The sequence below is a fragment of the Ambystoma mexicanum genome, chromosome 12 (assembly GCF_040938575.1).
Source record: "Ambystoma mexicanum isolate Mex_15411 chromosome 12, UKY_AmexF1_1, whole genome shotgun sequence".
Classification (NCBI taxonomy): domain Eukaryota; kingdom Metazoa; phylum Chordata; class Amphibia; order Caudata; family Ambystomatidae; genus Ambystoma; species Ambystoma mexicanum.
The window spans coordinates 206,574,276-206,602,173 of NC_090936.1; the positions used below are offsets into that span (position 1 = coordinate 206,574,276).

Here is a 27,898-nt window from a genome sequence, read left to right on the forward strand (position 1 = left end):
GCACGCTTTGGGTCAAGTCTGTGCAATCTTTCATCCTCTTTCCCAGGATGAGGAGGAAAATTCTGACGCAATCTTTGGGAGGAAATTGGGCTTCACTTGAACTATTTTATCCTTGTGGAAAATAGTATGTGGAGGTTTGCAAGATAAAGCTTGTAATTCGCTCACTCTTCTGGCAGAAGTTAAAGCCATTAGGAAAACTCTTTTAAGAGTGAGAAATCTTAATGGGCAGGAATGGAGGAGTTCAAAGGGAGTGCCCATTAGAAATTTTAGAACTAGATTTAAATCCTACAGGTGAACTTGAAAAGGGGTTGGACGGTAGACATTAGTCCACCCTTTCAGAAATGGAATGCCTAAAGGCATCTTAAAATATGAGGGTTGCTCAGCAGTCCGCTTGAAAATTGATAGCACAGCGAGATAACCCTTAATTGTGCCGACTTGTAGCCCTAAATTTGCTAAGTGTAGTAGGAAAGACCATACTGTCGGTGTGTTGCATGAAAAACGATCAATATTCTTCTCCAGCATGGGGTCTGGCGTGGATTCACATGCTCCTGAATATTCCCCGTCAGACTGCGAATCCTCAGTCCAGAAACTAAAACTGATTTTTTTCTTAACCGTCTTTCTCCTAACAACCAATCACTGGTCTCTGGGGTCATACTTCCCCCAGCCAATGACTGTCCTCTACCTAAGCCACTCCTCTGGCAGCCATCTTCAGATTTTTACCGCACGTTCAAGTGTGGGGAGTCCTTGTGCTATAGCTCTCAAACATTTGCTGCGTTTGCTATTTTTCTAAGAGTTTTCTCTTACTTTTTCCGGTCAATCGAGCCTCGAGATCCATCATCCTACTAACGGGAACCCGTTTTTTCTACGCCCCTCAATGGACATTTTTCGTCGCATTCCCTTCTTGGCGGATTCCAGAAGATTTTCGGCCTAGGCCGCTTGGAAATGGCTGTAGATAGGAGACTTGACACCTCTGTTCAGGATTTACCCAGGATGCGGCCTACGGAACGTTTTCCTCGATGATGGACACTCCCTGTGCCTCTACTGCCTGCATAACGACCAGACGCACGTGGAGGAGGCCTGTGCGTTCTGCAAGGATATGGTGCCCCGCACCATTAAGACTGTTGCGAGCGGCTTACCAAGTGGCTCCAGTCGGGTGAGTCCTGGTTACCCAGCCACAAGAAGAAATCCGAGCGGTCTTCTAAGACCTTTGCGGACGCTCTGGCGATGAGGGCCCAACAGAAGGCAAAGCACTGCGAGTCCGCGGGCACCGGGAGTGCTGTTGGGACCGGCTCCTCTGCGGCCAGGGTGGGCACAGCATCTCCGGCACCTTCGACCACAAGCCAACGGTCCGTCTCGGCGGATAAGAGGAAGTCTGAGCACCCGGGTAAACTTCTGGAGAAGTCCCAGTCAGCTCAGATGGAGAAGGCCAAAGGGGAGTGTGGCGCCGACAACGGGCATAGGTACGGACAACAACGGTGAAGCGGATCTCCCGTCCCCATCGGCTGACGAGATTGGCTCATTTCATGCCATGATCTTGAGGGCCTCGGAGTTGTTCCAACTGGCTCACAAGGAAAAGGAGGGCTTCCTCTACCAGCGCCGGGAGGCTAAGAGGAAGACCGTACTGTCTATTCCACTGTTGGATGACATTTGGGACGAGGGACTGGCCCTCATGAAGAACCCATCCTCGACCCTGGCGAAGAGGGACCAGTACAGGGTGCTGGACTCTGCACCCAAGTGCTCGAGATCACAGCCTTCCCTGGCTTCGGTGGTCTCAGCACCTGCTAGGAAGAAGTCTGCGGGTTTGTCTGCATCAACGTGCTCGGCCCCCCCAGACAGCCAGGGGAAAGAAGCTGGACGACGTATCATCTTGTCTGCAGCGACGACCATCAAGGCTGCCAACACCCTCGCCATTGTGGCTTGTTAGGACAGGGAGCTCTGGTTCAAGATTGCTCCACTCCTGGACTTCCTGCTCGATAACCAGAGCGAAAGCGCTGGAGATCCTGCAAGAAGGCGAGGTGGCATCGGACCATGCCATCACCGTGGCCTCAGCGACGCAGGGTTCCGCCAGATGGGCAACAGCGTTTGCCTTTGTCAGCGGGGTTGGTTGAAGGCCACTAGCTTCTGCCAGGATGTGCAGTCCAGGGTGTTGGACATGCCTTTCGACGGGGATAACTTGTTTGGCAAGACCGTGGACGAGTTGCTTCAGGCTATCAAGGCGGACACCGAGATGGCGTGCTTTCGGACCTACGGAGGAAAGGCCCAGGGTTCCTCCAAAGGCTTTGGTGGCTTTGTCATTTTACCGTCAACCGTCCCGCTCTTCGACCTGGGAGGCCTACAGGGGCCGCATGAAGCACGGAGGAGGTAGCTGTTGTCGCCAAGGTCCCAAAGGCGGCTCCTCCACGGCGAAGCAGGACTGAACTGGCCGGGGACGTCTGGCCCCCACCCGTGCACCCCAGTGGCAGGCCGGCTGGTGAACTTAAGCGTGTGGAAGACCATCTCCACAGACCGTTAGGTGCTGGACGCGCTGGCCCACGGACATACTCTGGAATTCCTACGAAAGCATCTGCACATACCACTCGTGGCCAGGCAGGAAAAACGCATCCCTCAGCTTCTGCTGGAGGTGCTGGCCATGCTGAGGAAGGACGCTATAGAGCTCGTCCCAAAGAGGCTCCGGAGTGTACTCTGTACTTCCTCGTCAAGAGGGGTGGGTGGCAGCCCACCCTAGACCTCTGCTGATCAAGTACATCAGATCCCAGAAGTTTCGGATGGTCACTCTTCAGCACGTGCTAGGACCGCTGGAGGAAGGGGATGTCCTGTCGTTGCTGGACTTGGAGGATGCTTACTTCCCCCCCCCCACCCACCCACCACCAATGGCACTGCAAATTCCTGCGCTTCTTGGTTCAAGGCCCTTCCCTTCGGTTTGAAGTCAGCGCCAAGGGTTTTCACCAAGTGCCTAGCGCCAGTAGCGGCGCAGCTGCAGCTACGAGGGATCCCCGCCTACCCCTACCTGGACGATTGGCTCATCCGAGTGAAATCGAGGGAGATCGCTGTCACTCACACGGCGGAAACAGTCTAGCTGCTGACGGAACTGGGGTTCTCGGTGAACTATGCGAAGTCTTGCTTGGTGCCATCACAACAGTTTCTGGGGTCTCTGCTCAACACGATGTTGTGCCTAGCGTCTCCGTCGGAGGAGAGGATAGCAGCCATCCTGGGCAAGGTGCAACGGCTGTTGACCGTGAAGATCACAAGGGTGAGGTCCATCAAATTCCTTCTCGGCATGATGTTGTCATGCATATACCTCGTTTGACTGTGCAGGCTGCGATTGCGGTCACTGCAAGAGTACCTCGACGCCCGTTGGATCCAGGTATAGGGAAGCTTCGAGGACACGATCTCTCTCCACGTGAAAATACGTCGAGCGATACGGCGGTGGGGTGTCTGCGCGCATCTGTCGGCGGGCACAGACTTCCAGACCCCACCTCATCGGGAGACGATCACTATGGACGCCTCCCTGGAAGGATGGGGCGCACACATCGGAGGTCTCCACTCAAGAGGCATGTGGCTACCGGAGAAGTCGCTGCATATCAACATTCTGGAGTTTCGGGCAGTGTTTTGGGCCCTCAAGTCTTTCCTTCCATCCCTCAAAGGCAAGGTGCTACAGGTCTTCATGGACAACACCACCACGATGTTCTACATCCGGAAGCAGGAGGGCACCAGATCCCTAGCACTCTCCAAAGAGGCACAGGACCTATGGCACTGGGCCGTGGCCCAGGGGATTTTCTAATCCCGTTTCATCTGGAGGAAGTGAAGAACATCATCGCCGACTCCCTCAGCAGGGAGCTGTGCTTGTGCCACGAATGGGAGCTTGGGCAGGATCAAGTGGATCTTCTGTTCTGACGATGGGGAAAGCCCTGCATCTGTTTGCGATGATGACGAATACCAAGTGCCAGAGGTTCACCGGCCGGTTTCCCCAGCTGGGGAGCATGGGTGATGCATTCTCCTTCCCTTGGGACGTCCTGCCATTTGCTTCTACAACTCATCAATCAACTCGGACGGTCCTGGTACAGGATGATCCTCATCGCACCGGCGTGGCCGAGACCAATATGGTACCCGGACTGTCTGGACTTGTCAGTGTCCCCTCAGTCAAGCTTTCGGTGGTCGCAGATCTTCGAGGAGGAGGAATCCTGCATCACGACCCAGGGTCCCTGAACTTGCAGGCCTGGCTCCTGCAGCACTAGAGTTTAGAGGATACAAGATCCCGGCAGACTGCAAGGACTTACTTGCTAAGGCTAGGGCTTGGTCTACACTGAAGTGCTACAGACATAAGTGGAATAGGTTCAATGTCTGGTGCCGTGCACAGAAGATAAACCCTCTACGGATTACGGCCCCTCAGGTGCTGCCGTACTTGCTGTCGCTGGCCAGAGCAGGACTGGCCCACGCTTCCATCGAGATTTATCTGGAGACTATCTCCCGCTACACCAGAACTCTGGGCGGTGGTCGCACTGCCTGGTCAAGGAGTTCGTGAAAGGACTTTTCCGCTGGTGAAGGCTCCGGCCCCGGCGTGGGAGCTCAATTTGGAGCGGACTAGGCTCATGGGTCCTCTGTTCGAGCCTATACATTCGGCGCCACTGAAATTCTTATCGTAGAAGATGGCGTTTCTTGTGACCATCACCTCCGCATGGAGAGTGGTAGAGATCCAGGCCCTCTCCTGTAAACCTCCATACTTAACATTTCACAAAACGAGGGTAGTGCTGCGGACGCCCCCTCCTTCATGCCCAAAGTGCTGACGACGTTCATCTAATCAAGCCCTTGGTGTTACCGGTTTTCTTCCTGACGCTTTTGTCGCCGACTGAGGACTTTGCAGTTGCTAGATGTGGCTAGAGTGCTGAAGTTCTACGTGGACCGCACGACGAGTTTTCGGAAGACATCATAGCTGTTTGTGAACTTTGGCCGTGTGAACCAAGGGAAGGCCCTCTCCAAGGCTTCCATTTCCAGGTGGCTCTCTGGCTGCATCACCCATTGTCACCGCTTGGCACACCAACCGTTGCCTGGCCGCCTGAGAGCCCATTTGACCAGAGCGATCGCTGCAACTACAGCGTTCCTGTCTGGTGTGCCCCTGCTGAACATCTGCATGGCTGTTACATGGAGGTTGACGCACACCTTCACAAAATTCTACTTCGTCGACCGGAATTCCAGGGAGAGTCCAGAGTCACCCAAACAGTGCTGTGCAAACTGTTCACTTGAAGGTGAGCCTGATGAGGTGTTAAGAGATGCTTAATGTTGAGCCATGCCACCTCCTGTGGTTGTGCATGTGTACTGCTATGTATTCTTTATTCATGAGCATTTAAATCCATGCCAGACCCCATGCTGGAGAAGGAACAAGTTACTTACCTGTAACTTTTGTTCTCCAGCATGGGTCTGGCATGGATTCACATGCAAACCCTCCCGGCTACCCTCTGCGGCTCTTCTCTTGGTCCTACTGCCACTTTATGTGCTACCAAACCTGAAGATGGCTGCCAGAGGAGGGTCTTAGGTAGAGGGCAGTCATTGGCTGGGAGCAGTATGACCCAGAGACCAGTGATTGGTTGTTAGGAGAAAGACAGTTAAACAAAACTTTTTTTTTTTTTTTTTTAACCGAGGATTCCCAGTCTGACGGGGAATATTAATGAGCATGTGAATCCATGCTGGAGAACAGTTACAGGTAAGTAACTGTTCCTTATCTCTACACAAGCTGCAGAATTTGTTCCAACGGCAGTGGTGTAGTGATTTGGTTGCTGGCCTTCTGGCCGAAAGCAAAACCCCCATTACGTCATCCGGGAGGTCCCAATCTTTGTATCTCAGCCTTTCAGAAATCATGCGTGAAGGTTGAGAGTACTGATATCCGGATGGGGAACCTGACTCTCCTCTCGTGACAGAAGATCCTCTTTGTGGAAGACTAATCCGAGGATGGAGGTCATGTCTCCTGGCCCAATCTAGGGAAATTAGGATCATGGTTTTTTGGAATCTTCTCAACCTCCTTATTACGTGAGGAATGACGGGCACTGGAAGAAACATGTATAGAAGCGGAAACTCCCAGTCCACCACAAACGCATCTCCTAGAGCTCTTCTGGTCGCAATTAAAGGGTGCTTGTTAAGAATTTGGATCCAAACAAAAGGGGCACGTTTAAGTATTTATTAGGTAGCGAAACACATGACAGCAGGCGCTGCCCTCCAAGGCAGACTCCAATTGACTCAGTTTAGAATCACACATGAAGGAAAACACTCTAAACCAGAATAGTGTGATATCATAATACAACTCAGCACTTGTATAAAGAAAAGCATGTAAGTGGAACCCACGAGTTCAGAACATGCATATCATTCTATTCTATGACTATCCTAGTACATAAATATATACAATAAGTAAACAAACCCAACAGTGCTCCCACCGATATTAAAGCGACCGTCAAGACGCATCGCAAGAAAGCGCCCATGGTCGAAGGCCTTGGTTCCTTCGAAAACAACCTGCGCAACCGCAGGCCCAGCCCAAGCACCTTCCTGCCTCTCAAGATATTACCACTAGCATCGCTTGGATAGTTTTGGCGGCAGATCAGAAGCGGCGGTCTAAGGATTTGTCTATACCGAAGGACAAACCTAGGGACTTGTTGAAACATAGGGATATGCAGAAGGATTCATCGGAACCCAGAGAGGCCTAAGGATAGGCCCAAAGACACGCCTCAACCATCGGGACCCCAAAAAGACTTTTCGGACGGCACTGGATGGATTTCTTCAACATTAAAAGAAAAATCTTGACGTTCTGCAGCAGAACATCCATTGCAAGAGCCTTTTCCACTCGGACTGCTGGTTCATCAATTTGGACCAGGGAGAGGTTTGAGGGCTGTATGGATAGGTTGGAGAGGTTTGCGGAGCTTGCAGAGAAGTCCACACCCAAAAGGCTTCTGAGTTGTTTTTTTTTTTTTCTCCTCTCCCACTGTTGCAAAATTCCAAAAGGTCTTTGATCCGCCCAGGAAGAAGAATATACTTATGACCTCACTGAAGATGGGGTCCCTCCTGGACCAATGCAACCAGGATGAATATCCTTTTGGGGACCTGAGGATGTTCACATTGACCCCACGAGGGTTGGGAGGACAACCACGGCCTGGTCAACCCTCAGGCTTGGGCATCACCTGAGCCAACACCGTAACCTGATGCCCGGTGTATGGCTCCCTACATTTCCCCCCCCTCCTCGCAACCACACCTACTCGACAGGCTTCCCCGGTTGACGACCAAATGGCGTTCAACGCCATATTAAAGGCAGCGGAACATTTCCAGATTGCTACCCTGGAAGCTGTACCAGAGGCTGATTTTGTTGACATATTAAGAGAAACCACCGGCCAGCCAGGCTATTCCCTTGTTAAATTCGATCAAAAAGCGGTTGGCTTTTTCATTGACACCCGCCTTAACCAGAGCAGTAAATCCTATGGTAGAAAAAATTGTTTCAACCTTCCCCCGCTGACCCCCCCACCCCCTCTTTACACCAGGGGCCATGCTACTACAGACTCACTGGTGATAACTACGGCCAGGAAGAGAGCGGGGATACCCCTGTCAACTGGAGAGGAACCCCCTGACAAGGAGTGCAAGAGGTTATATGCTCTGGGGAGAAGGGTTACAGCTGCCGCAGCTTTTTCCACTGGCATAGCTAATAACACAACTTTGTTGTCTAGCTTTGCAGACGCACAATGGACTATGCTACAGGAGGGCCTTCAAGAAGTCCCTGAACTGCTGCGGGCTCACCTGCTCTCCATTGTAGCTGAAGGCAAGCAGGTTAATCAAAGTATCCTCAAAAATACTTTGTATGCGGCAGAGACAGCTGGCAGGTCCTTGGCTCAGTGTACCCTCTTAAAGAGGCATGCATGGTTACGAAACTCCGGTTTCAAACCAGAAACCCAAGCTTCCCTGATAAGGCGGTGGAGGAAACAAATTTATTTGGGAAGGCAGTTGACGAAGCGCTCAACTGCTAAGAGAGCACGACACCCTCAAGAACCTGGATCAAATAACTGAGGCCTTCCCCAAGGAGGGGGGAATGGGTCTAGACCTTCCTTTCGTGGCCAACGTTTCCCTCACAACCAATATGGATTGGGAAATAATAGGTCCTCTCCCCAAGGAACCAGCTACGCCACCCCGTATCCCCCCCAAGAGGTCAATGACATGGAAAAGAAGGGGCCGGAATCCCACCCCTCGATGCTCCCCGGCCTCTGGTCAGAAATGACCAACAGATCGGGTTCCCTCCCATGCCTCCCCAGTCGGGGGCTGGCTAACATTTCTTCAAACATGGGAGAGGATAATGACAGACTCCAGAGTGGGTGCTCAAGACCATTGTCCACGGATACTGCATAGAATTCTTCCGGTCCACCCAAGTCAGACCTCCACGATCAAGACGCATGACGCCTAATATCTGTGCATACTGCTACAAGAAGTCGATCCTGCAGGAAACGGACGCCATATAAGTATCTCTTTTACAGTTAAACAAGGGTATTTATTAGTTTACTTCCTTGTACCCAAAAAGGATCTCGCCATGCCCCTGTACTAGATTTGCGCCCGGCAAACAAATTTGTCAAACCTCAAAAGTTTCGTATGGTCACTCTGCAGGAAGCAATTCCTCTGCTCACACAGGGGGACTACATGGCAACATTGGACATGAAAGATGCATACTTTCATATTTCAATGTTGCCTGCGCACAGAAAATACCTCAGATTCATGATGGAGGACAAACGCTATCAGTTGAAGGTACTACCCTTCGATATTGCCTCAGCACCAAGGGTATTTACAAAGGTATTTACAAGGGTACTGACAGTGGCAGCAGCACACCTGTGCAGGCTATCCATCCCAGTTTATCCTTCGCTCAACGACTGGCTCATAACGGGGGATTCCTACGAAACATGCCTGTCAAATACCCAAAAGACGATGGACCTCTTATTCAGCCTGGGATTCTCCATCAACGAGAAGAAATCCAGCTTCGACCCCAGTCAAGCAGTTTCTAGGGGCTCTAATTCAAACAAAGGAGAGGGTCCAAAACATGTTTCAAATCCCTCCATTATATCACCAGTCAAGAGGTAACGGTACACAAGGCTATGCGACTGTTAGGAATGATGGCGTCATGCATTTATTTGGTTCCTCATGCGCGCATGCGTCCAATTCAAGAGTCGCTCAACAGCCAGTGGTGTCAGGCCAGCGGACAATGGGACGATCTAGTGGTTGTCTCGCCAGCCCTTGTTATCTTGCTGCAGTGGTCTTCGAGGGAGAACCTCTTGAAGGGACAATCCTTCACTACCCCACAGTGGAAGCCACTCTAACTACAGACGCATCTCCCATGGGGTAGGGAGCTCGCCGGCTTCAGCAGACAGCGCAGAGAGTCTGGTCGTCGGATACAGCATCCAACCACATAAATCTGTTGCTACTGTTGGCAGTATTCAAAGGACTGAAAGCCTTGCGGACACAACTGCAGGGGAAGAAGGTCCTGATCCTCACACAGCACCACGGCCATGTACTATCAACAAACAAGGAGGCGCTCACTTTCCAGTGCTGTCCAAAAACTCCCAGAACATCTGGAAGTGGACTCTCAGACACATGTTCCTGTTGTCACAACATGTTCCAGGGGAACTCTATCTTTTGGCAGACGTACTCGGCAGAGATTTCCCGAATGGTAATTACACGAAGACATCGTCTCCAACCTTTTCGCAGAATGGGGCTTTCCAGAGATCAACATGTTCACAACTCTGGAGAACGCTCCATGCCAAGATTACGCCTCCAGGTACCCCCAATCTGTTCCAAGGAGAATGATCTCTGGATCTCATGGTCAGGGAAATTTGTTTGCCCCCCCCCCCCCCCTCCTGCCCCCCGCCCCACGACTACCCCACTCAACAAGATAGTGCACAAGATGCACCAGGAACCAGTCACCATGATATTGTTGGGCCAGCAAACCCTGGTTTGCTCATCTGATTGAGATGTCCCTATCTCCGCCAATGAAACTGCCTTACCCGTACAACATGTCGCAGTACAAAGGGGACACTCTCCACCCATGCCCTCGGACACTGAACTTAGCGGCCTGGCTCCAGAGGTCATAGTTTGAGCACCGCCAACTCCCTCAGAGATGTATGGACATACTCAGAGAGGCAAGGAAATGGAATACACAATATTGCTATACCAGTAAGTGAAAGCTGTTTGTCCTCTGCAATTCTAAGAGCATCAACCCCATTGACTGCTCTCCTACCATCGTTTTGTACCCGACTCCTTTACTAGACTCTGGCCTGGTGTTTAAAGGTCGGCTGCTCTTTCAGCCTACACTAACTACGTCACAACTAAAGTTTTTGTGGTGGAAGATTCCAGTTAAGGCTTTCATGGAGTGAGTAAAGAGAATTCACCCTCCTATTTCTAACCCGGCTCCTGGTTGGGGCCTAAATGTGGTGTTGACGAGACTTATGGGATCTCAGTTCGAGTCCATGGATAAAGCGATCTCAACTGCAAGACTGCCTTTTTAATAGCGATTACTTCCATAAGAGTCAATGAACTACAGGACCTCTGTTCTAGACCCCTTTGTTACAGTTCACAGAGATGGTGGTTCAGCGCACTCGCCCTAGGTTTCCGCCTAAATTAATTTCAAAGTTCCATGTGAACCAGTCCATGGAACTACCAACATTCTTCCAGAACCCTTAAAGCATGGGAGAAAGAAGCCTGCACACACTGGATGTACGCAGAGCAGTCATGTTTTACATTGAAAGAACCCGACTACTAAGAAAGACAAATCAGTGTTTCATTTCAGCTGCAGCAGGTAGAGAGGGGGATCCTGTCTCCAAATCTACTATCTCATGGTGGATTGTAAATTGCATCACTGTGTTTCTCTCTTGCTAAGAGAGAACTGCCCTTCAAGCCTAGAGCACACTGTACTCGAGGCACGGGGGCTTCCATAGCATTGATTGCAAATGTTCCTCCGGAAGCCATTAGCAATACGGCAACCTGGAGTTCTGTACACACCTTTACAACACACTATTGCTTAGACACTCATTCTAGGTCTGATTCGCAGGTCGGACAAGCAGTACTAAAACATTTCTTCTCTACTGTTCCTTCTCATAACCCACCTCCAATTCTGGGTACTGCTTGCCAGCCTATGCACAGCATTTGATTTTAAGCTGACTTACAAGCATCAGAAGACATGCATTACTTACTGTAAAAGCATTTTTGATTGTATATGCTTAGATTCACATGCGCCCACCCTTCCTCCCCGCTCGGATGGAAGGAACATGGGCGTCTTACTTTCTCTCTTTTCTGTACTCCCTTACGATAGTCATAAGGCTCCCTTACGGCAGAAAAAATACAATCAGAGGGACCTCGACGCGTGAGGGATTTTGGGTACACTACACGTCACGTTGGGGATGGTGTTACAGGCACACCCATGTCAACGGCCCCTTTCGATTCTCGAAAGACGAGATGCAATACTCTGCGGTTACCACTGGATGTCGGACTATATGCACAGCATGTGAATCGAAGCAGATACATGCAGGTCTTCTCCAGCATTGGTATCTTTCATAGATTCACATGTGCCCTCCTGCCTCGCCTCTTCAGGCAAACATCTTCTTAAGGCATCCTCCCTGTTTGGAGGGGTTAAAATCTGAAGGGAAGCCGCGGGGCGGTCTATATACTGGACATCCCATTGGTGCTGCGTAAAGCACCTATAATGATTTTGATAGGACACTCGGTGTCAATGGGTTTTCCATAGAAAAAATACTATATTAAAGTTAGAGGTTTCCCAGCCTGACGGAAATATTCACAGCATGTGAATCCGTGAAAGATTCCAACGCTGGAGAAATAACAGGTAAGAAACTACTCCATTATGGTAGGGTAGAGGGTGGATACCAGGTACCTCATGCACTTGAAGTGATCTCGGGTCTTTCCAAAGCCTAAACTTTCTTGTGTGCTTAAATACTAGTACATTTTTCAGTAAGCCATTGTCTTTCCATGACTTGTACTTTTGTTTTCTTACAGTGCGGTTGTTGGTAGGTTATCTACTTTGAGTTTCACTGGTTTAGCATCCACCTGCAGTTTGATGCAGTGTGTGAACCATTTGAGACACCCTCTTCTGAATACTTGATCATTAATAGTTGTGTTGTCTTTATTAATTTTCATTATTTCCACCTTAATGGGGTTCTAGGTTGATGCCAGGTTTCTTCTGGCATTCCTAGCTTAATAGCAGAGTTTTTCTTGGGCGTATGATGTAATTCTACCCTTCCACTAACCTGTGATTGAAATCCTGAGTGTGGAGAACCAGCCTACTAGTACAACTGATTTGTCAGTGTGCTGCCCAGTTGACCACCTACGGCACTGTTGACCTGGAGATATATATATATATATATATATATATATATATATATATATATATATATATATATATATATATATATATATAATCTGAGGCTTGTGGAATCTGCTTAGATCACATGCTGTGCATAGGCAGACATCTAGTGGAAGCTGCGGAGTATTACAGTTTGTTTTTCGAAACTCGAAAAAGGGCGTTGACACAGGGCGTGCCAGTAATACTATCCCTAGTGTGATGTCCACTGTACCCATGATCCATCACGCGTCTAGGACCCTCAGATTGTTTTTTTCGCGCCATTCTGGTCGGAAGCATTTCACGGAGTTCCCTGGCCTTAGCCATACTTTTGCTAAATATTGTTAAATTTACCCATTTCTCCACCCCAACGTCGAGTCACCGAACTTCCACACTAGATGCCGGGCCGGAGAAGAATTCGACCGTCGACAGCTGTTAGGCAGAAACCTGTGCAGTTCCCTCTGGGACCACTGCAAAATATTAAGACTACAGGTGTTTGGCAGTAAACCCACTTGGTAGCAGTCCGTACCACACAGATTCACTTGGTAGCTGTGGCTGAGCAGTCCGACCTCCCACAAGAAGAGTTAGGCAGTATACAGAGTATTCACAATAGGTCAAGAGAACACAATAGAACAAGTAAACACTGACCAGGGCTTGGTGTAAAGGAGATATAATTATTTATTTATAACCACATCTAGAAAAACACACAGGCACTAATAGTAAGCAATTCAAAAACACCGTCACTAAAAGACATACACTCCCTTAAAAGAATATCAGACAAGTCTTAAGTAAAGCCCCACTAATTTTCAGAGAGCGGTGAGCACTTAACATCGATGGCACTCTAATAATTTGTTTTAAAAAGGGAGAGAAAAGCAGAGAATACATTTAAACAGATCCCAACGCTTTTACAAGAACATAACACAAGAGGAAGGCAAAGTAAAACCGTGAAGTTAGAGTTCAATAGGCCGGATCCACTTTAAGAGGATCAAACGAAATGTGTCCAAGGTCACACAGTTGCAGTACACAAAAGTCTTGTAAAGGTTCAAAAAGGAGTTGGACCAAAGAAAGGGACCAGTTGGAGGGTCAAGGTGGCCAGCCCAGTCCAGAAGGTTAAGGGGTTATTATTACCTTGTAGCAATCTTTAGAAAGGGAGGCCTGGTGGACACGGTACCTTAAAGTGGTGAGAACACTCCAGCGGGGGCAGTTGTTCCTGGCAGCGGATGCAAGTCGGTGCCTCGTCCAGGGGAAGAGAGGATCTCGTCGTGGAGGAAGACAGGAGTCCGTTGCACTGCCAGGGAAGAAACCAGCCACGGAGTTTCTCCGGTACAAGGAGCGGTCCGTTGATTCGCGGTTCAGTGGTGAGTGGCTATCCGGCCGCCGGGGTGCTTGGCACGGGCAGTTCGACCACAAACCGGTCTGGGGTGCGAAGAAAGAAGGTAAAAGTGGTTGTGCCCACCAGTCAGGAGAAGAAGCCTCTCCAGCCGGGAGATCTTCTGTCGTCGGGAAGTGGTGAGTCTAGTGGTGAGTCTGTTCCGCAGGGCTCCACCGGTGGTGTTGTCGTGGTAGGTCGGCACAGCTTCTCCCTCGTCTGATTCTCAGGTCCTGTGGCGACTTCTGAAGTTCCAGTCCCCAAAGCCCTGCTTTTATGCAGCATACCCCCATTCACTCAGCCTAGCTGTCAATCAAACATGCTAAGTGGTGAGCCCGCCGGCTCACCACTTGGGCCAATCATACAATAGTGTGACTTGAGTTACCAAGGTAACTCAGTCCAGGGTGCCTAAACCCCCTCTCACACTCCCTGTGGTACCCAGACAGAGTGGCACCACTTTTGGAGGCTTCTGTGGAGAAGCCCGCCAAAAAGTGGGACAAAGGGCTCGACTTGGGTTGGAGTCACAGAAGAGAACACAAACGCCATTTTAGAATCAAGTCCTGGCAAAAAATACCAACTGGCGAATTAATATTAATTAAATAAACCGGCGGTATGTTCGAGGCTGAGAATTAAATAATCAAAGTTGGTAGCCTCGAACAATGGGAAAATCCCATAGGAAAATATTTGCGGTCGAATATAAAAAGTAGTTTCCACTGCCACCAGCCAAAACTCGATCAGTGGGGACGGAGACGTGCCCCCTCGACTAATAGACAGCGGGGCAATCGAATTGCCCTGACCAGTAAGTCCACAATATGATGGTTTGTACTGGTTTCTGTTAATAATTTGGGACTAGTTAAGCCAATGGTGACTTTACATGCCCTGGGAGACAGTAGTCAGTCCCAGGGTATGGAGTCTATGGTGGGGTGTCACTATGACACCCCTGTGTCACTGCACGGAGTGTGCTGTGGTAACACACATAGTAAAAACACATGAGACCCTATGGAGTAAAGGACCCCATAGCCCATAAAACACATTACCAGTCAAAGGAACACCATACATCATGTCCAAGAGTGGGAGAAAGAGTCTCACTCTTGGCAGGAGGAAAAAACAAACTCCAGAAATCCAGCAAAGCTGCTGAGGGACTCACTAGGTTAGGAAATTCAGCCTAAAGAGAGAATTCTTCCTAAAAGAAACTGCATGACGGATTTGGGCCTAGGAAGGCCTCTGGCCTCGGCCCGGGCCTAGGAAGGCCGCTGGCCTCGGCCCTGCAAGTAGGGAGAGTGGGGGTGGACAAACTCTACACTCTTTTGGTATATAGGTACATTGTTATATATTCCTACACTTACAAGCCCGCTGCCATAAGGTGCGTATGGAGGGTACCCCTTTCCAATTCCGCCCTAAGTGCAACCGCACATACCCTTGGGTCAACGGGCACGCCACGTGCAATCTCTGCTTGCCGAGGGACCACCCCGAGGCGAACTGCAGAGCGTGTAGTATGTTTAAAACCAAAACACTTAAGGCCCGTTCGATCAAGCGTTGGGCCCACCACACCAGGCGTCAAGAGGCCATGGCAGCGGAGGGCGCCTTCAGCGATGGCAGCGACGCCGTGCTTTCGGATGTCGAGGGCATTATGGCGTCGAAAGACAGCCAAGTGCAAGAGCCCGACCGCGGAAGGTCGTCTGGCAGGGCGGCTATGGGGAAGGCCCCCGGCGACACAAGCGCTTCCCACAGCACTTCCGCAAAACACATGAAGTCCAACCGGGACTCGACGCGCACGTCGAGTTCTCGGAAAGAGGCACATAGAGAACGGTCCGAATCGGCGTCCTCTGGGCGTTCTCGATCACGATTGCCGCATGACTCGAGGCAATCATTCACTGTTGCCAAGAGTGCCTCGCTCCCCAAGGTAACGGAAGTTCGATCGTTGGAGGACAAAGCCGACTTCTATTCCCCAGACCGAGGAGTTGGTGCCCGCAGACTGCGTTACGGCGGCTCCCGAATCCCTACCTCCACACTCGAAGGATAGGGACCCCCAAACCTCGACGCCAAGCGTCAAAAGGCTCCGTAGGGCCGAAAAAACAGGGAAAACACTCTTCCACTCACTGGGAGGGGGAAAAACAACAAAGGAAGCAGCCTCTGCCTACTTCCACACCTTTAAGACACTCCACTCCTCAGAAACAGACCGACAAGTCCAAGTCTTCTGCTATCACAAAAACCCCTACTCCGACCACCAAGTCTAGTCAGGATAAGTCAGAGAAACTTCCAGAAAGGGTCATCCCCAGTTCTAGAGAATGGTCTAGTGATGACATAGACAGGGTCATGTCAAGGATGTCATCATTGGCAGAATTTTACGCGAAAAACCCTGAACACTTTCTCTCATATTCTCCCGACAGGTCAGCACCCTCGGGCTCTAAGGATCCTATACCTCCAAGTAAAAAGTCCCGGTTTGAAACACCAACACGGTCTTCGGACCCCTTCTATGTACAGCCCTACTCCGTATCAAGGAGAGACATCCTTTTGTGAGGATCAAGATTTGGGCATGTTGGAAGAACAAACTGGTACGGGCTACTATGGGGATGATGAGGACGACCCGGAAACCTACAGAGTAGATTTCCCCGGTAGAGAAGGAACCCCCGGTTACCAACTCCCCTGTCGACAACCAACCTCTCCTGAATGAAGTGTTGTTTCGAGCAGCTGAACATTTCCACATTGACACCCAGGGTGCTCAAGAGGAGAGGGACTTCACCGAAGAGTTAGTGGGAGAAAGGAGGCCTGTTGCTCAGGCCATCCCTATCCTGAAGTCTATTCAAAGGAGAATAGACCCTTCACTCGTAAATCCTAACCTCACCAGAGCAGTGAACCCCAGGATTGAGAAACCTTTCAGGGCAGCCCAATCAGACCCACTGTATATAAGGGGGCATCTGAAGCCGGACTCCTGGCCGCTTACGGGTGTTTGTAACAACTAGGAACACCCTTGTCATCGTCCGAAGCTCCTCCTGACAAGGAGAGCAAGAAACTGTATGGGTTGGGCAGGAAAGTTGCCTCCACTTCCGCATACCAGGCAAGGATTGCCAACTCCACCACCCTGTTGGCCAGCTACAACTGCCATCAATGGGAAGAAGTCGCAGCACTCACAGACTCCGCCCCAGAACCCTTAAAGAGCCAGTTGGCACAAGTTTCGGCGGAGGGAAGAGCCGTGTCCGGTTGCATTCTAAAGGCAACCTTTGATGCCGCGGATAACGCCGGCAGATTGAAAGCAGAAGGAACTGTTATCAAGAGACACGCTTGGTTAAGGCAGTCTGGATTCAAGGCTGAAACCCAAGCATCATTGTTAGATAAACCGGTGGAGCCGAATCTGTTTGATAAGGCGGTCAAGGACGCGCTGAAAAATGCCAAGGACGAGTATGAAACACTCAAATCCCTAGGCCAACTAACCAATAAACCCCCTAATCAGAGAGGGAATGGCAATTTTCGTCGCCCACGCGGCCAAAATTCCCAGAGAGGATCTAACTATTCCCAGGGGCAGGGTACACCGTGGAGCAATAATAACCAACAGTCTACCTAGTGTTACGGCAGGGGTAATAAAAGAGGACGTGGGAAAGGTAGAGGCAGCCCCAGTAGAGGTGGCACGCCTCAACCAAAACAGTGACGCTCAGTTCAGGGTCCCTTCTCATGCAATCCCAGTAGGGGGACGCATTTCCAACTTCACCCAAGCTTGGGAAGGGATCACATCAGACAGATGGGTGCTGTCCACAGTATCCGGGTAGCTTCGGCTCCAAGGGTATTCACCAAGGTACTGGCGGTGGCGGCAGCACACCTACGCAGGGAGCCAATCCCGGTTTACCCTTACATGGACGACTGGCTCATCACGGGGGAGACTCCAGTAATTTGCAGAGCAAACATTCAAAGGACAATCAACCTCCTTTTCGAATTGGGTTTCTCAATAAACGAGAAAAAGTCAAGTCTCTTGCCAAGCACATCCAAACACTCAAGAGGGGTTGACCTTTCCTTCCGAGGAAAGAATTCGGAATATACTGCTGCCAATTCTGCAAAATCAGTCCGGTCGCAAGTTAACGGTATGCAAAGCAATGCGTTTGCTGGGCATGATGGCGTCATGTATTTACCTGGTCCCCCACGCGCGCCTGTGCATGCGTCCCATGCAAGAATGGTTGGCGAAACAGTGGTCTCAGGCAAGTGGTCAGTGGGACGATCTAGTAGTCGTTTCGCCAACACTTGTACAAAGCCTTCACTGGTGGACAAGAGGGAATCTGTCCAAGGGGAGACCCTTTTACGATCCCGAGATACAGGCGGTAGTCACAACCGATGCATGCCCGACGGTGTGGGGAGCTCACCATCTCCACCACACAGCTCAGGGTCTCTGGTCGCACTCGGTGGCCAAGAATCACATCAACCTGTTGGAGATTCTGGCTGTATTCAGAGTACTTCAAGCATTCGAGCCTTACCTGTTAAATCTGTCAGTGCAAATCCGGACGGACAGCACTACAGCCATGTTCTACCTTAACAAGCAAGGAGGGACTCGGTCGATAAATCTGTCCAAGCTTGCCCAGAAAATCTGGATATGGGCACTCAGACGGAACATCTTCCTGTCATCGCAACATGTTGCAGGGGATCTCAATTCCCTAGCGGATGCTCTGAGCAGAGACCCCCTCCCAGAGGAACACGAATGGTGTCTACACAGAGAAGTCGTAGAAGATGTCTTCTCTCAGTGGGGTTTCCCCACTATAGACCTATTCGCCACAAGCGAAAACAGACAATGCCCAGGATTTGCATCCAGGTTCCCCCACCAGACTCCCAGGGGAACGCCCTGTGGATGAACTGGTCAGGGATGTTTGCGTACGCTTTTCCACCAACTCCTCTAATCGGGAAGGTGGTCAACAAGATGAACAGAGAATCGATGACGCTCGTCCTAGTTGCTCCCATGTGGGCAAGACAACCGTGGTTCCCACACTTGCGCAGATTGGCGGTGTGTGAACCCATCAAACGTCCGGGCTGGTACAACCTACTTTCCCAGCACCAAGGTCAAACAGTGCATCCGCAACACAAATCAATGAACCTGGCAGCATGGCTCCTGAAGTCATAGAGTTCGGACATCTCAATTTACCACAGAGGTGTATGGACATCCTAAAGGAATCTAGAAAACCTAACACAAGGCACTGCTACTTTGACAAATGGAAGAGATTTGTTATCTGGTGCCATAATAAACAAATCAACCCAGTTGATTCCACTCCTTCCACTATTGTTACATACATGCTCCACCTGCTGGACGCAGGACTGGTTTTTAACTCACTGAAGGTACACCTGGCAGCCCTGTCGGCATACACCACTTCCCATAACAAGGTGTCGTGATGGAAAGTAGCAGTAGTTAAAGCCTTCATGGAAGGAGTAAAGCGACTTCACCCTCCTATTTCAAACCCACCACCAGGATGGGACCTTAACGTGGTGCTATCTAAGCTCATGGGCCCCCCATTTGAGCCCATGAACAAAAGCAGTGTCAAACACCTGACTTGCAAAACGGCCTTCTAAGTAGCAATTACATCTATAAGAAGAGTCAGTGAAATTCAGGCTCTGTCAGTGCAAGATCCCTTCTTTACTGTCCATAAAGATAAACTGGTTTTACGCGCACACCCTAGGTTTTCACCTAAATTTATATCTAAATTCCACGTGAACCAGTCCATCGAGCTTCCGGCTTTCTTCCAAGACCCACAAAGCTCGGCTGAGGTGAAACTACACACACTAGATGTGCGTAGGGTGGCCCTCTACTATGTAAACAAGACCAGACCGCTAAGGAAAACAGATCAGCTGTTCGTCGCCGTAGCTACAGGCAGAGAGGGGGATCGCGTCTCTAAAGGTGCCATCTCGAAGTGGATTATTAACTGTATCCAGCTGTGTTACTCGCTTTCTGAAAAAACTCTGCCTTTCACGCCTAGGGCCCACTCTACAAGAGGCATTGGGGCCACTCTGACTTTCATTGTAATGTACCCCTTGACACCATTTGCAAAGCAGCTACTTGGAGCTCTATTCACACTTTTACTCAGCACTACTGCATTGACACTCCTTCCAAGACAGATGCACAAATGACCCTTCTCACATCCCACCTCCTTCAAGTACTGCTCGCTAATCTATGCACAGCATGTGATCTAAGCAGATTCCACAAGCCTCAGAAGGGATACATTACTCACCGTAATCGTATTTCTGATGCTTGTATCTGCTTAGATTCACATGCGACCCAACCTTCCTCCCCTCTGAGAGCCGACATCTAGTGGAAGCTGCAGAGTATTAGTTTGTTTTTCGAAACTCGAAAAAAAGAGCCGACACAGGGCGTGCCAGTAATACTATCCCTAGTGTGACGTCCACTGTACCCAGGATCCCTCACGCGTATAGGATCCTCAGATTGTATTTTTTCTGACATGAGGTAGCATGAGGAGTAGAGCGAGTACAGATAATCCAAGCAGATAGATAGAAAGAAGACTACAAGCATCCATGCGCCTTCTCTCAGAGGGGAGGAAGGGTGTGGGTCGCATGTGAATCTAAGCAGATACAAGCATCAGAAATACGATTACGGTGAGTAATGTATTATATATATATATATATATATATATATATATATATATATATATATATATATTACAAAAAGGTGTCAGGAAAAAGGTGCAGGTAGACAGATGAATAACACCTCCAACTTTAACCAAAAACTTGCCCAAGCACTCGCGACCATGTACTAAGTTAAAAATTATATTCCTTTATTGTATCAAAAAGTAGTGCAAAACATCATAAAGCATACAAGGCAATACCTAGTCAGACCAGGCATAAGGCACCACTCGCCCCAACGGGTGGAAAAACGCCACGCGTTCCGCTCGACTCGCGAGCTTCCTCAGGCTTGTAGTTTCCAACTAGTGTGTTCTCGTGTTTATATTGACTCATAGGCCATGTCATGTGTTACTCTCATTTGTTGCTCACGCGTCACATGATGCTCTGTTCAAATTTCACCACGAAGAACTCCATGGTTCTATGTCGGAAAATCCGCCATCTAGGAGTGGCTAAGGTCTAATAGACCATAGGATGAAATCTATAAAACTAAAATACTACTAGATTATTTGAAATAGAAGTAGCACGTTTGGATAGCAGACACAGGGGGAGTCAAACATGACATGCCTGAGCGAGAATACATTTATATCAACTAAATGACGAGATCTCGCGCCAGTGCGTAGTTACAATATGTGTTGCCTCTCCGCGCGAGAAAAAATTGTGTGGCAAACAATCCGCATGAAGGCGTGAGTACAGAAAAACGAATGCAGCGGCTACAGCCCAATATCAGTAGTGCCAGCCTACACAATGCACGAGAGAGAGAGAATCTTTGTCTAAGAAACGAGAATGCTAACTGAATGACGGGTGAGGCGTAGTGCATGTTGGACTTACTAGTCTCTTGCTCGCCAGGAGTATGCAAGTGCATGTACTGGGGATAGACGCCAGTTTCAGTTTTTGGTTAGTTGGAGGTGTTATTCATCTGTCTACCTGCACCTTTTATGTTGGGAGTTAAATGAATCTTTTGGAATGAAAAGGTTCCTGTTCAAAATGGGATATGTTTCAGGCAAGTAAATTTGTTTTAATTCTAAATCGGATATTTTTTAAAATACATACTTTACACCAAGTTATATATTTTTTTTTATAAAAAGAAATGCATTTTTATCTTTTAATCTGCTCAGGCAAGTAAGTTTGTTATCTCATTCTTTTTGCACTGATCTACTGGTACCACTAATCTAAACATATATCTGTGGGCAAACGTAGTGGTAGCTAGATGTATGTTTAATATTTTTTGTTGGGTATTTTTTATTTTAACTTTAACGTTTGGCAGGTACAAAAAAACAGAATTGGCAATACTATAGTACAATCGTCGCATCACAAATCATGTGGTTCATTCACATTAATCCTCAAGGTACATCCTAAATCCCCCCAAATGTCTTTGCGCCGAGACGAGCTTGGCTGCATTGTTACTTAGGCATCTTCACAATCAATAATCCACGTTGACTCCCTCAGCCAGTCCTCCACAGAAGGTCGACACACATCCCTCCACTTTTTTAAAAACTCTTTGCTTTGCCACCATACAGCCAGTATTCAAAAAGGATCTCGGCCGCTTCTCTGGAACCCCCTGCCATATCCCGAACACACTAATAAGTGTCTTCTCCAGTTGTCTCTCGAATAGTGCGTCGTGGGCTCCTGCCCAAGCTCAGGATAGGACCACAGCATGTGCATATAGCCTGCATCCGTCCCACCACATCGCTGGCAGCAGTCCTCGTGTTCAGGGTCTAGTTTCCACGGTTTGCGTGGTGCATCATCCAACATGTGCGGGATTTTATATTGAATCAGTTTTAGTCTCATTTGCATACACTGTCTTGAGTATGCACATGGACCTCCAAAGCCCATCTTTTAACTCCATTTCCAGCTCTCTGCTCCCTTTCTCCCTCTGGCCTTAACCCCTACCTACTGGGCTCCATCCAAAATGCCCTTGTACAATGTGGCCAGCAACCCATGGCAGCCATAAGAGTTCGAAATATAAACAACTAGTGCAGTCTCCGGAGGCTGAACCATGCAGCAGTCCCAATTCTGGACAACATCTATTGTACAAATATTTTATAAAGACTTGGGGGCAATCTCCCCAAACGTTTACAACAAAGAGAAACCTTCTGGATAGAGAAATTGGACTCTATGTATCCCAGAGGTATGAACCTCAAGTGGGATCTGCTGTTATTTGTAAAGTAACGTAGCAACAAGTTATGCAAGAAATTCCATATGTTATTAGACTCCCCTTTAACATCTTTCGAAAAGAATCTTTCCAGATTTTAGTATTCTCCTATAGAGCCAAACTTGGTTAATAATTATGTTGGAAGTACATAGAATGTTACATGTCTATATAAAATATTGGTACAATGGATGTTGTCCAGAATGGTATTACATTGAAAGACTGTTAATCATATTGTAAAATATCACTCTAAAGAGATGTCACTGACTGTTTTCATGTTAAAATGTGCACAAACTATAATTATGATGTCTTTACTGTTTACAGCCAGGAGTACACTGACTGACGTTAACAAAAAGGATCAAGCATGCAAACAGATTGTTCGCTTGAGTTACTACATTACATACATACACATAACAAAGAAGTCAGCCATTTCTCCACCCAAGATGGAGGACGCGCGAACAAGTGTTATAGCTCTACCCCTATTCTAGTATCTGTTTGGACTACTGTTACCTAGCAACGCCAGCATACACCGAACAAACTTGGCAGCCGCGTTATCCACAAGTGCTTTCAGAGCGTCTACACAAGAATCCACATTAAGTTGGGAAGCATAATGTATGTATCAGACAGAAATCTGTAGGACTATTTAGCTTAGATTACTACGACTAGCAAACTGACACATCCCCTTGTTCCGACAGAACGCTGCAACAGAGTGTATTGATACGCCCCTACTGGGCGCAAACGCAGAAATATCTCAGAGCACAATTGCTTGTACAACTCGTGTGAACATACGGCACATCCCAATGGGTGAGTGCTTTGTGAATTATTGATTTATCTTGTTGAACTAATGGATACGCAACATCTATCTGTATACAACATCCTGACACATTTATATTTTACTTCCCTCAGTGCATCTCGTGACATTTCCTGGCTTGAAGCAGCCTGTATCTAATCAGGAACACACCTATGAACTTGCGCCTTAAAAAGAATCCGCTTACTAAGGACTGCATTTAGAAGCATGTCACATCAAGAAACATATTTTATACAATTTGTGGACCTAATGAACAGTTCTAACCTGAGGGTGAGTCCATTTTAAGTCATCTTTTCAACTCTACATATTGGTCTGGCAAGCGGGACACAGAGCTTGTTTTAGCGGCTGTTCCTGCACCAGACCTATTACTTTCTCTCACAGCTATTGATTCAGAAACGTGATATTCTTTACCACATTTTTTATTATCTTATAAGCTTAACTTTTTGAATACGGCAGTAATTTAGTTACCCTCAGGCATTTCTCGCCCCTTTTTTTTTTTTGACTAACTAGGAAACTTATAGCGCTATAACCTCCAACACATAACTAATACCGACCTTATTTATCAAATTTTCAGAAGGAGTGAATCTGGATATCTCATACCTGAAGAAGGGTTACAGGCCCGAATCGTGTATTATATGATAGGGGGACAAACAACATCTGTCATCGAACCACAATATCTCCTATCAAGACAACATTACAGATGAAATGCAGTTATCAACTAACTACCATGGAATTTTAAAACTACAGTTGTGTTACTGAGTCACTTTAAGAAATTATTCCTTCAAAAAAAACTTTTCCCGCCTGAAATACATAGCCTTTACTTGTGTTTGGACCTGAGTGGTCCCAATGGACTCAATGATTGAATTGATATTTGAAATCCATTATTGAATGTCTATCAATTTATTAATTTGTATGTACCTTATTTGAGTAATATTTGCTTCTTTTGGAAAACCATTTCCTGTAAACTTGCTTTCTTGAAATTTGTGAACAAATTGAAGTTATATTGAAATAACTGAGAAATTTCTTTGCAATTTTTGATAGTTGTAAAACACTGTGCCCAGGTTTGTGTCGCGATGTTTCGAGTCGCCAATACCTTGACCTTTAAACAGAAGGTCTTCGGTGCCAAAGATTTGAACCACCAAGCTGCACGGTCTTTGCTGGTCATCCCCCACTGTACGGAGAGCGATGTTGGCGAGTGGTTTGAATACCAGGAAGGATGTCAGCCAACACGGTCTGTTCCATCAGATATCAAGAGATATATCTGTCAAGACCTATTGTGCGCTGATGAGTAGTAGAATCCCTGCACTGTTGGATACATTGTGCGCCAAATGTCACACAGGCTAACTTTCTTCATGCAGTGCAAGATGCAGCCTGCTGCCTTCGACAATGGTCAGGGACCCCTATGGTTGTGGTACAGGTCTAAAATGGTATATCGGCATCAAAGCCCTCATAAAGTTGCAGGTCATCAATATTGAGCCTATATGAACTTGCCAGTAAAACTACTTTCCCCATCAGTTTGCAGTGTACTATCACATAACCTCTGTCAACATGGGAACGTAGCACAAATGTAACCCTCTTGTGAATTGGGGTCTGGACCCTTCTGATGAGATATGATTGGTTATTTATAACTTGTTTAATACCTAGACCTCTCTAAGCGCAGACCCAGGGTTTGAACCTGTTGCTCCGTGTCCTCTTGCTTCCAAGGCGAGCATGTTGCTCCTGAGCTATCCTTCTGGATTGCGTTGAGTAGTTAGTATAAAACCTATTGATCCCCCAGCCCTTGGCAAAAACATTCCCACTCCCACAAGCCGGAGCTTCCTGCAGAAACAAAACGTGGATATTGTGCCAATTCACATGCAACACCATCTTCCTGGCCTTGGAATAGTTTCAGAGCCCCCGCACATTACAGCTCATATTAATAGTACCCATTGCGTCCTAAAATAAGTAGCCCGTCTTCTCCACCAACCGTCATCAAATCACAAAAGAGAAGTGAAAGTCAGTAATTTGTACCATGCACCTGCCAAAACACATTTTAATACTTTTGACCCCAACTCTCCCCACCTCCCTCGCCCTCCCAATACAGGCCATGTCAACCTCCCCACCCTAACACCAACCAGATTCCCATTAACATCCCTGCAGCCTTGCATGGGTGGGGGGGTCACCACTTCTGCTGCCCTCAGCCTCCGATACTGTCCCGCCCGGCCACCCAGATCCAGGATGCATGAACAGTAACCTTGATATCTCGCTCAATGCATCAGCTCCCCATATCCACCAATTAAGCCCCCCCGCGGGGACTAGTCGGAAAATAAAGTAGGAGTCGCAAATCTCCACAGCTGTAATCTTTTCTACCGTCCCTCTGCAGTTTAACCACAGGTGAAGGCTGCCATTTCAGTCTTCATTGGCGTCTGACTGGTCCGGGAGGGGATGTTGCCTCAATGAAAGCCACTGCTTCCTCTGGTATTGTGAAAAATAGGGCTTTACCCTTATGTTGTATGCGCAGCTGCGCTGGGACAAGCATTGCATTTGGGACCGCCCCTTCTCAGAGCACCTTTTTTAGCTCCCTGGAAAGAACTGCACTGCGTTTGCACTGCAGTAGAAAAGTCTGGATAAATATAAAGCGTGGTGTCTTCATACCGCAGATGAGCTTTTGCTCTTGCCAGAAGTAGTAGTATCCCAGTCTCGATAGTTCAGGATCCTGACAATGACTGGTCAAGGGGGAGCTCCCGGATTGGGTATCAGTGGCGTTCTGTGCCCTCTTTCAATGACAAATGATGGAGACAAGGCCTGGTGTCCCAGTAAATCCTTAAGGAGGGTCTCCATTGCTTTCTCATGGGACCCTGGCCAAAACCTTTGGGAAGTACTATTTATGCAAACCTTGTTCCTCCTGGACCTGGACCTGGATTCCAGGTCATCACATTTAAGCAAGGCTCTTTAGATCTCTGGCTGTTCCTGAGATACAGAAGAATATAATCTTCTGCCACTGCACTGTGACTCTGCTGTCTCTCTGGAGCACACCCTCTCCATCTTGCTATTAAGGGTGAGGATTTTAGTGGTTATGCAATCCAGTTTGACAGTCAGATTGGCAAACCCAGCTTGTATACTCTCCAACTGTTTGGGCCCTCTTGCTCTCCCTGCATTACTTGCTCGCTCACCTCAGGGGGCAGCTCAACTTGGGGCCTGCTAGACTGGTGCACAAATGCCTCCATGCTCGGCTGTTTCTTCTGGTGTCCCCCGCCCTTTGTGATGATAGCAGCAGAGGTGAGCAAGCAGGGCCAATCTGGTCGAGAGCTGTCAGTCCGGTGACCAGCCTCTGCACCCTACTCGCCACTCTTGGTGACAAAGCTTCCAGACCAAATCCTGCAGCGCCAGGGGGCACGCCCGCAAGGATTCCAGCTGTGCTGCGTACCTGGGTGCCAACCAGGCAGGGGGGTCTCCAGTCTCCAAATTCTCCTGATGGCCAAGGTTCACACCCACTAATCCAATGGTGCAGGCACAAGGGCCTCGGTATTCCAGTTCTTGAATCGAAGCTCTCCAGGCACTGTATCTTCAGCATATACCCCTCCACCGCTGCTCTACCAATCAGATGATTGTATCATGGAAGTCAAACCATGAGGTGTCATGCCCAGTGTCCTCCAGGAGCCTTCCAGCAGCCACCAGGTTGAAGCCCTCACTGAGTGGGCTTTGACTGCAAGGCCCCTGCACAGTGGGAGTGTCCTCCGCTGCTCCAGCAGTAAGCGCTCTCCTTGATTGCAACGATTGTTGCTGTTGTGCCTCAACGGCATCTTTCCACCAATCAACCGCCAGCAGAGCCAGCGGTGGGCGATGGTCTCACCAAGGCTCCCCCTCCCACGCGGCGGCAGGTACTGAGATGCATGCAGGCAGGGCCTCTCCTCCTCCTTAACCAGTAGCAGGTTCATCCTGCAGAGCGGATGGTTGTCTTCCTCCGAGCTCCAGCGGCCCACCGGAGCGCATGCGTATCTTGCGAGTGCTCCAGTTGGGAGCCACACTTACTTCTCACTCGTCGGTAGCTGCCCAAACACTTCCAATGTTCAAAGATCCATTTTTTGCCCGTTGTGCACTGCTTATAGTCTGCAAGTGACCAAGATTATTAGAGGTGGTCACAGAGGCTCAACGGGATGCAGCCATATTGCAGGCTGCTCAGCAGCACCCCATTGTTGGGAGTATTTTAACCTGTAATCTGAACATATCTGTGGGAGAAGTAGTGATACCTAGATGTATGTTTATTTTTTTTGTGGGGGGCATTTTAACTTGGGAGTATAAGTGGCTCATATGCAGTTTGTGTGGGGCTGAGTATCGTCCCGTTTACTTTTGACTTGGGTTTGAGCCTTCGGACCTGCGATGTTCGGTTTGAGCCTTCGGACCTGTGATGTTGTCCCCATCCTCTATGCCAAACAGGCCTCACTCAGATCTCCAGAGATATTGGTATTTCTGAGCATTTGGAGTTTCCCTTTCCCTTGTGCATTTTGCAGATAATTCTGATGGCTGAACTCTGTTCAGTGCTAGCTGGTGTGAACTGTCACAACTGAAGCAGCCTTTCTTGGTGGTGCATTGCATGTACCCTGGTCTGTACTGAGAGGTGTGCCTCCAGGT

General features: G+C 48.6%; 1 protein-coding gene across 10 annotated transcripts in view; it reads left to right on the forward strand.

The window, feature by feature from the left end:
* The window catches only part of ARMT1 (acidic residue methyltransferase 1), a 440,514-nt gene that overhangs the window by 144,907 nt on the left and 267,709 nt on the right, over nucleotides 1–27,898 (forward strand). Inside the window, exons 2-3 of one of the 10 annotated variants that reach the window (XM_069628314.1) lie at nucleotides 23,175–23,283; nucleotides 23,386–23,557. The exons of 8 other annotated variants lie outside the window; for them this stretch is intronic. In XM_069628314.1, coding sequence (XP_069484415.1) covers nucleotides 23,495–23,557 — 63 coding nt within the window. In that variant the 5' untranslated portion in view covers nucleotides 23,175–23,283; nucleotides 23,386–23,494. The remainder of the gene's footprint in view (nucleotides 1–23,174; nucleotides 23,284–23,385; nucleotides 23,558–27,898) is intronic. One more of the 10 variants, XM_069628313.1, reaches the window with a different exon arrangement.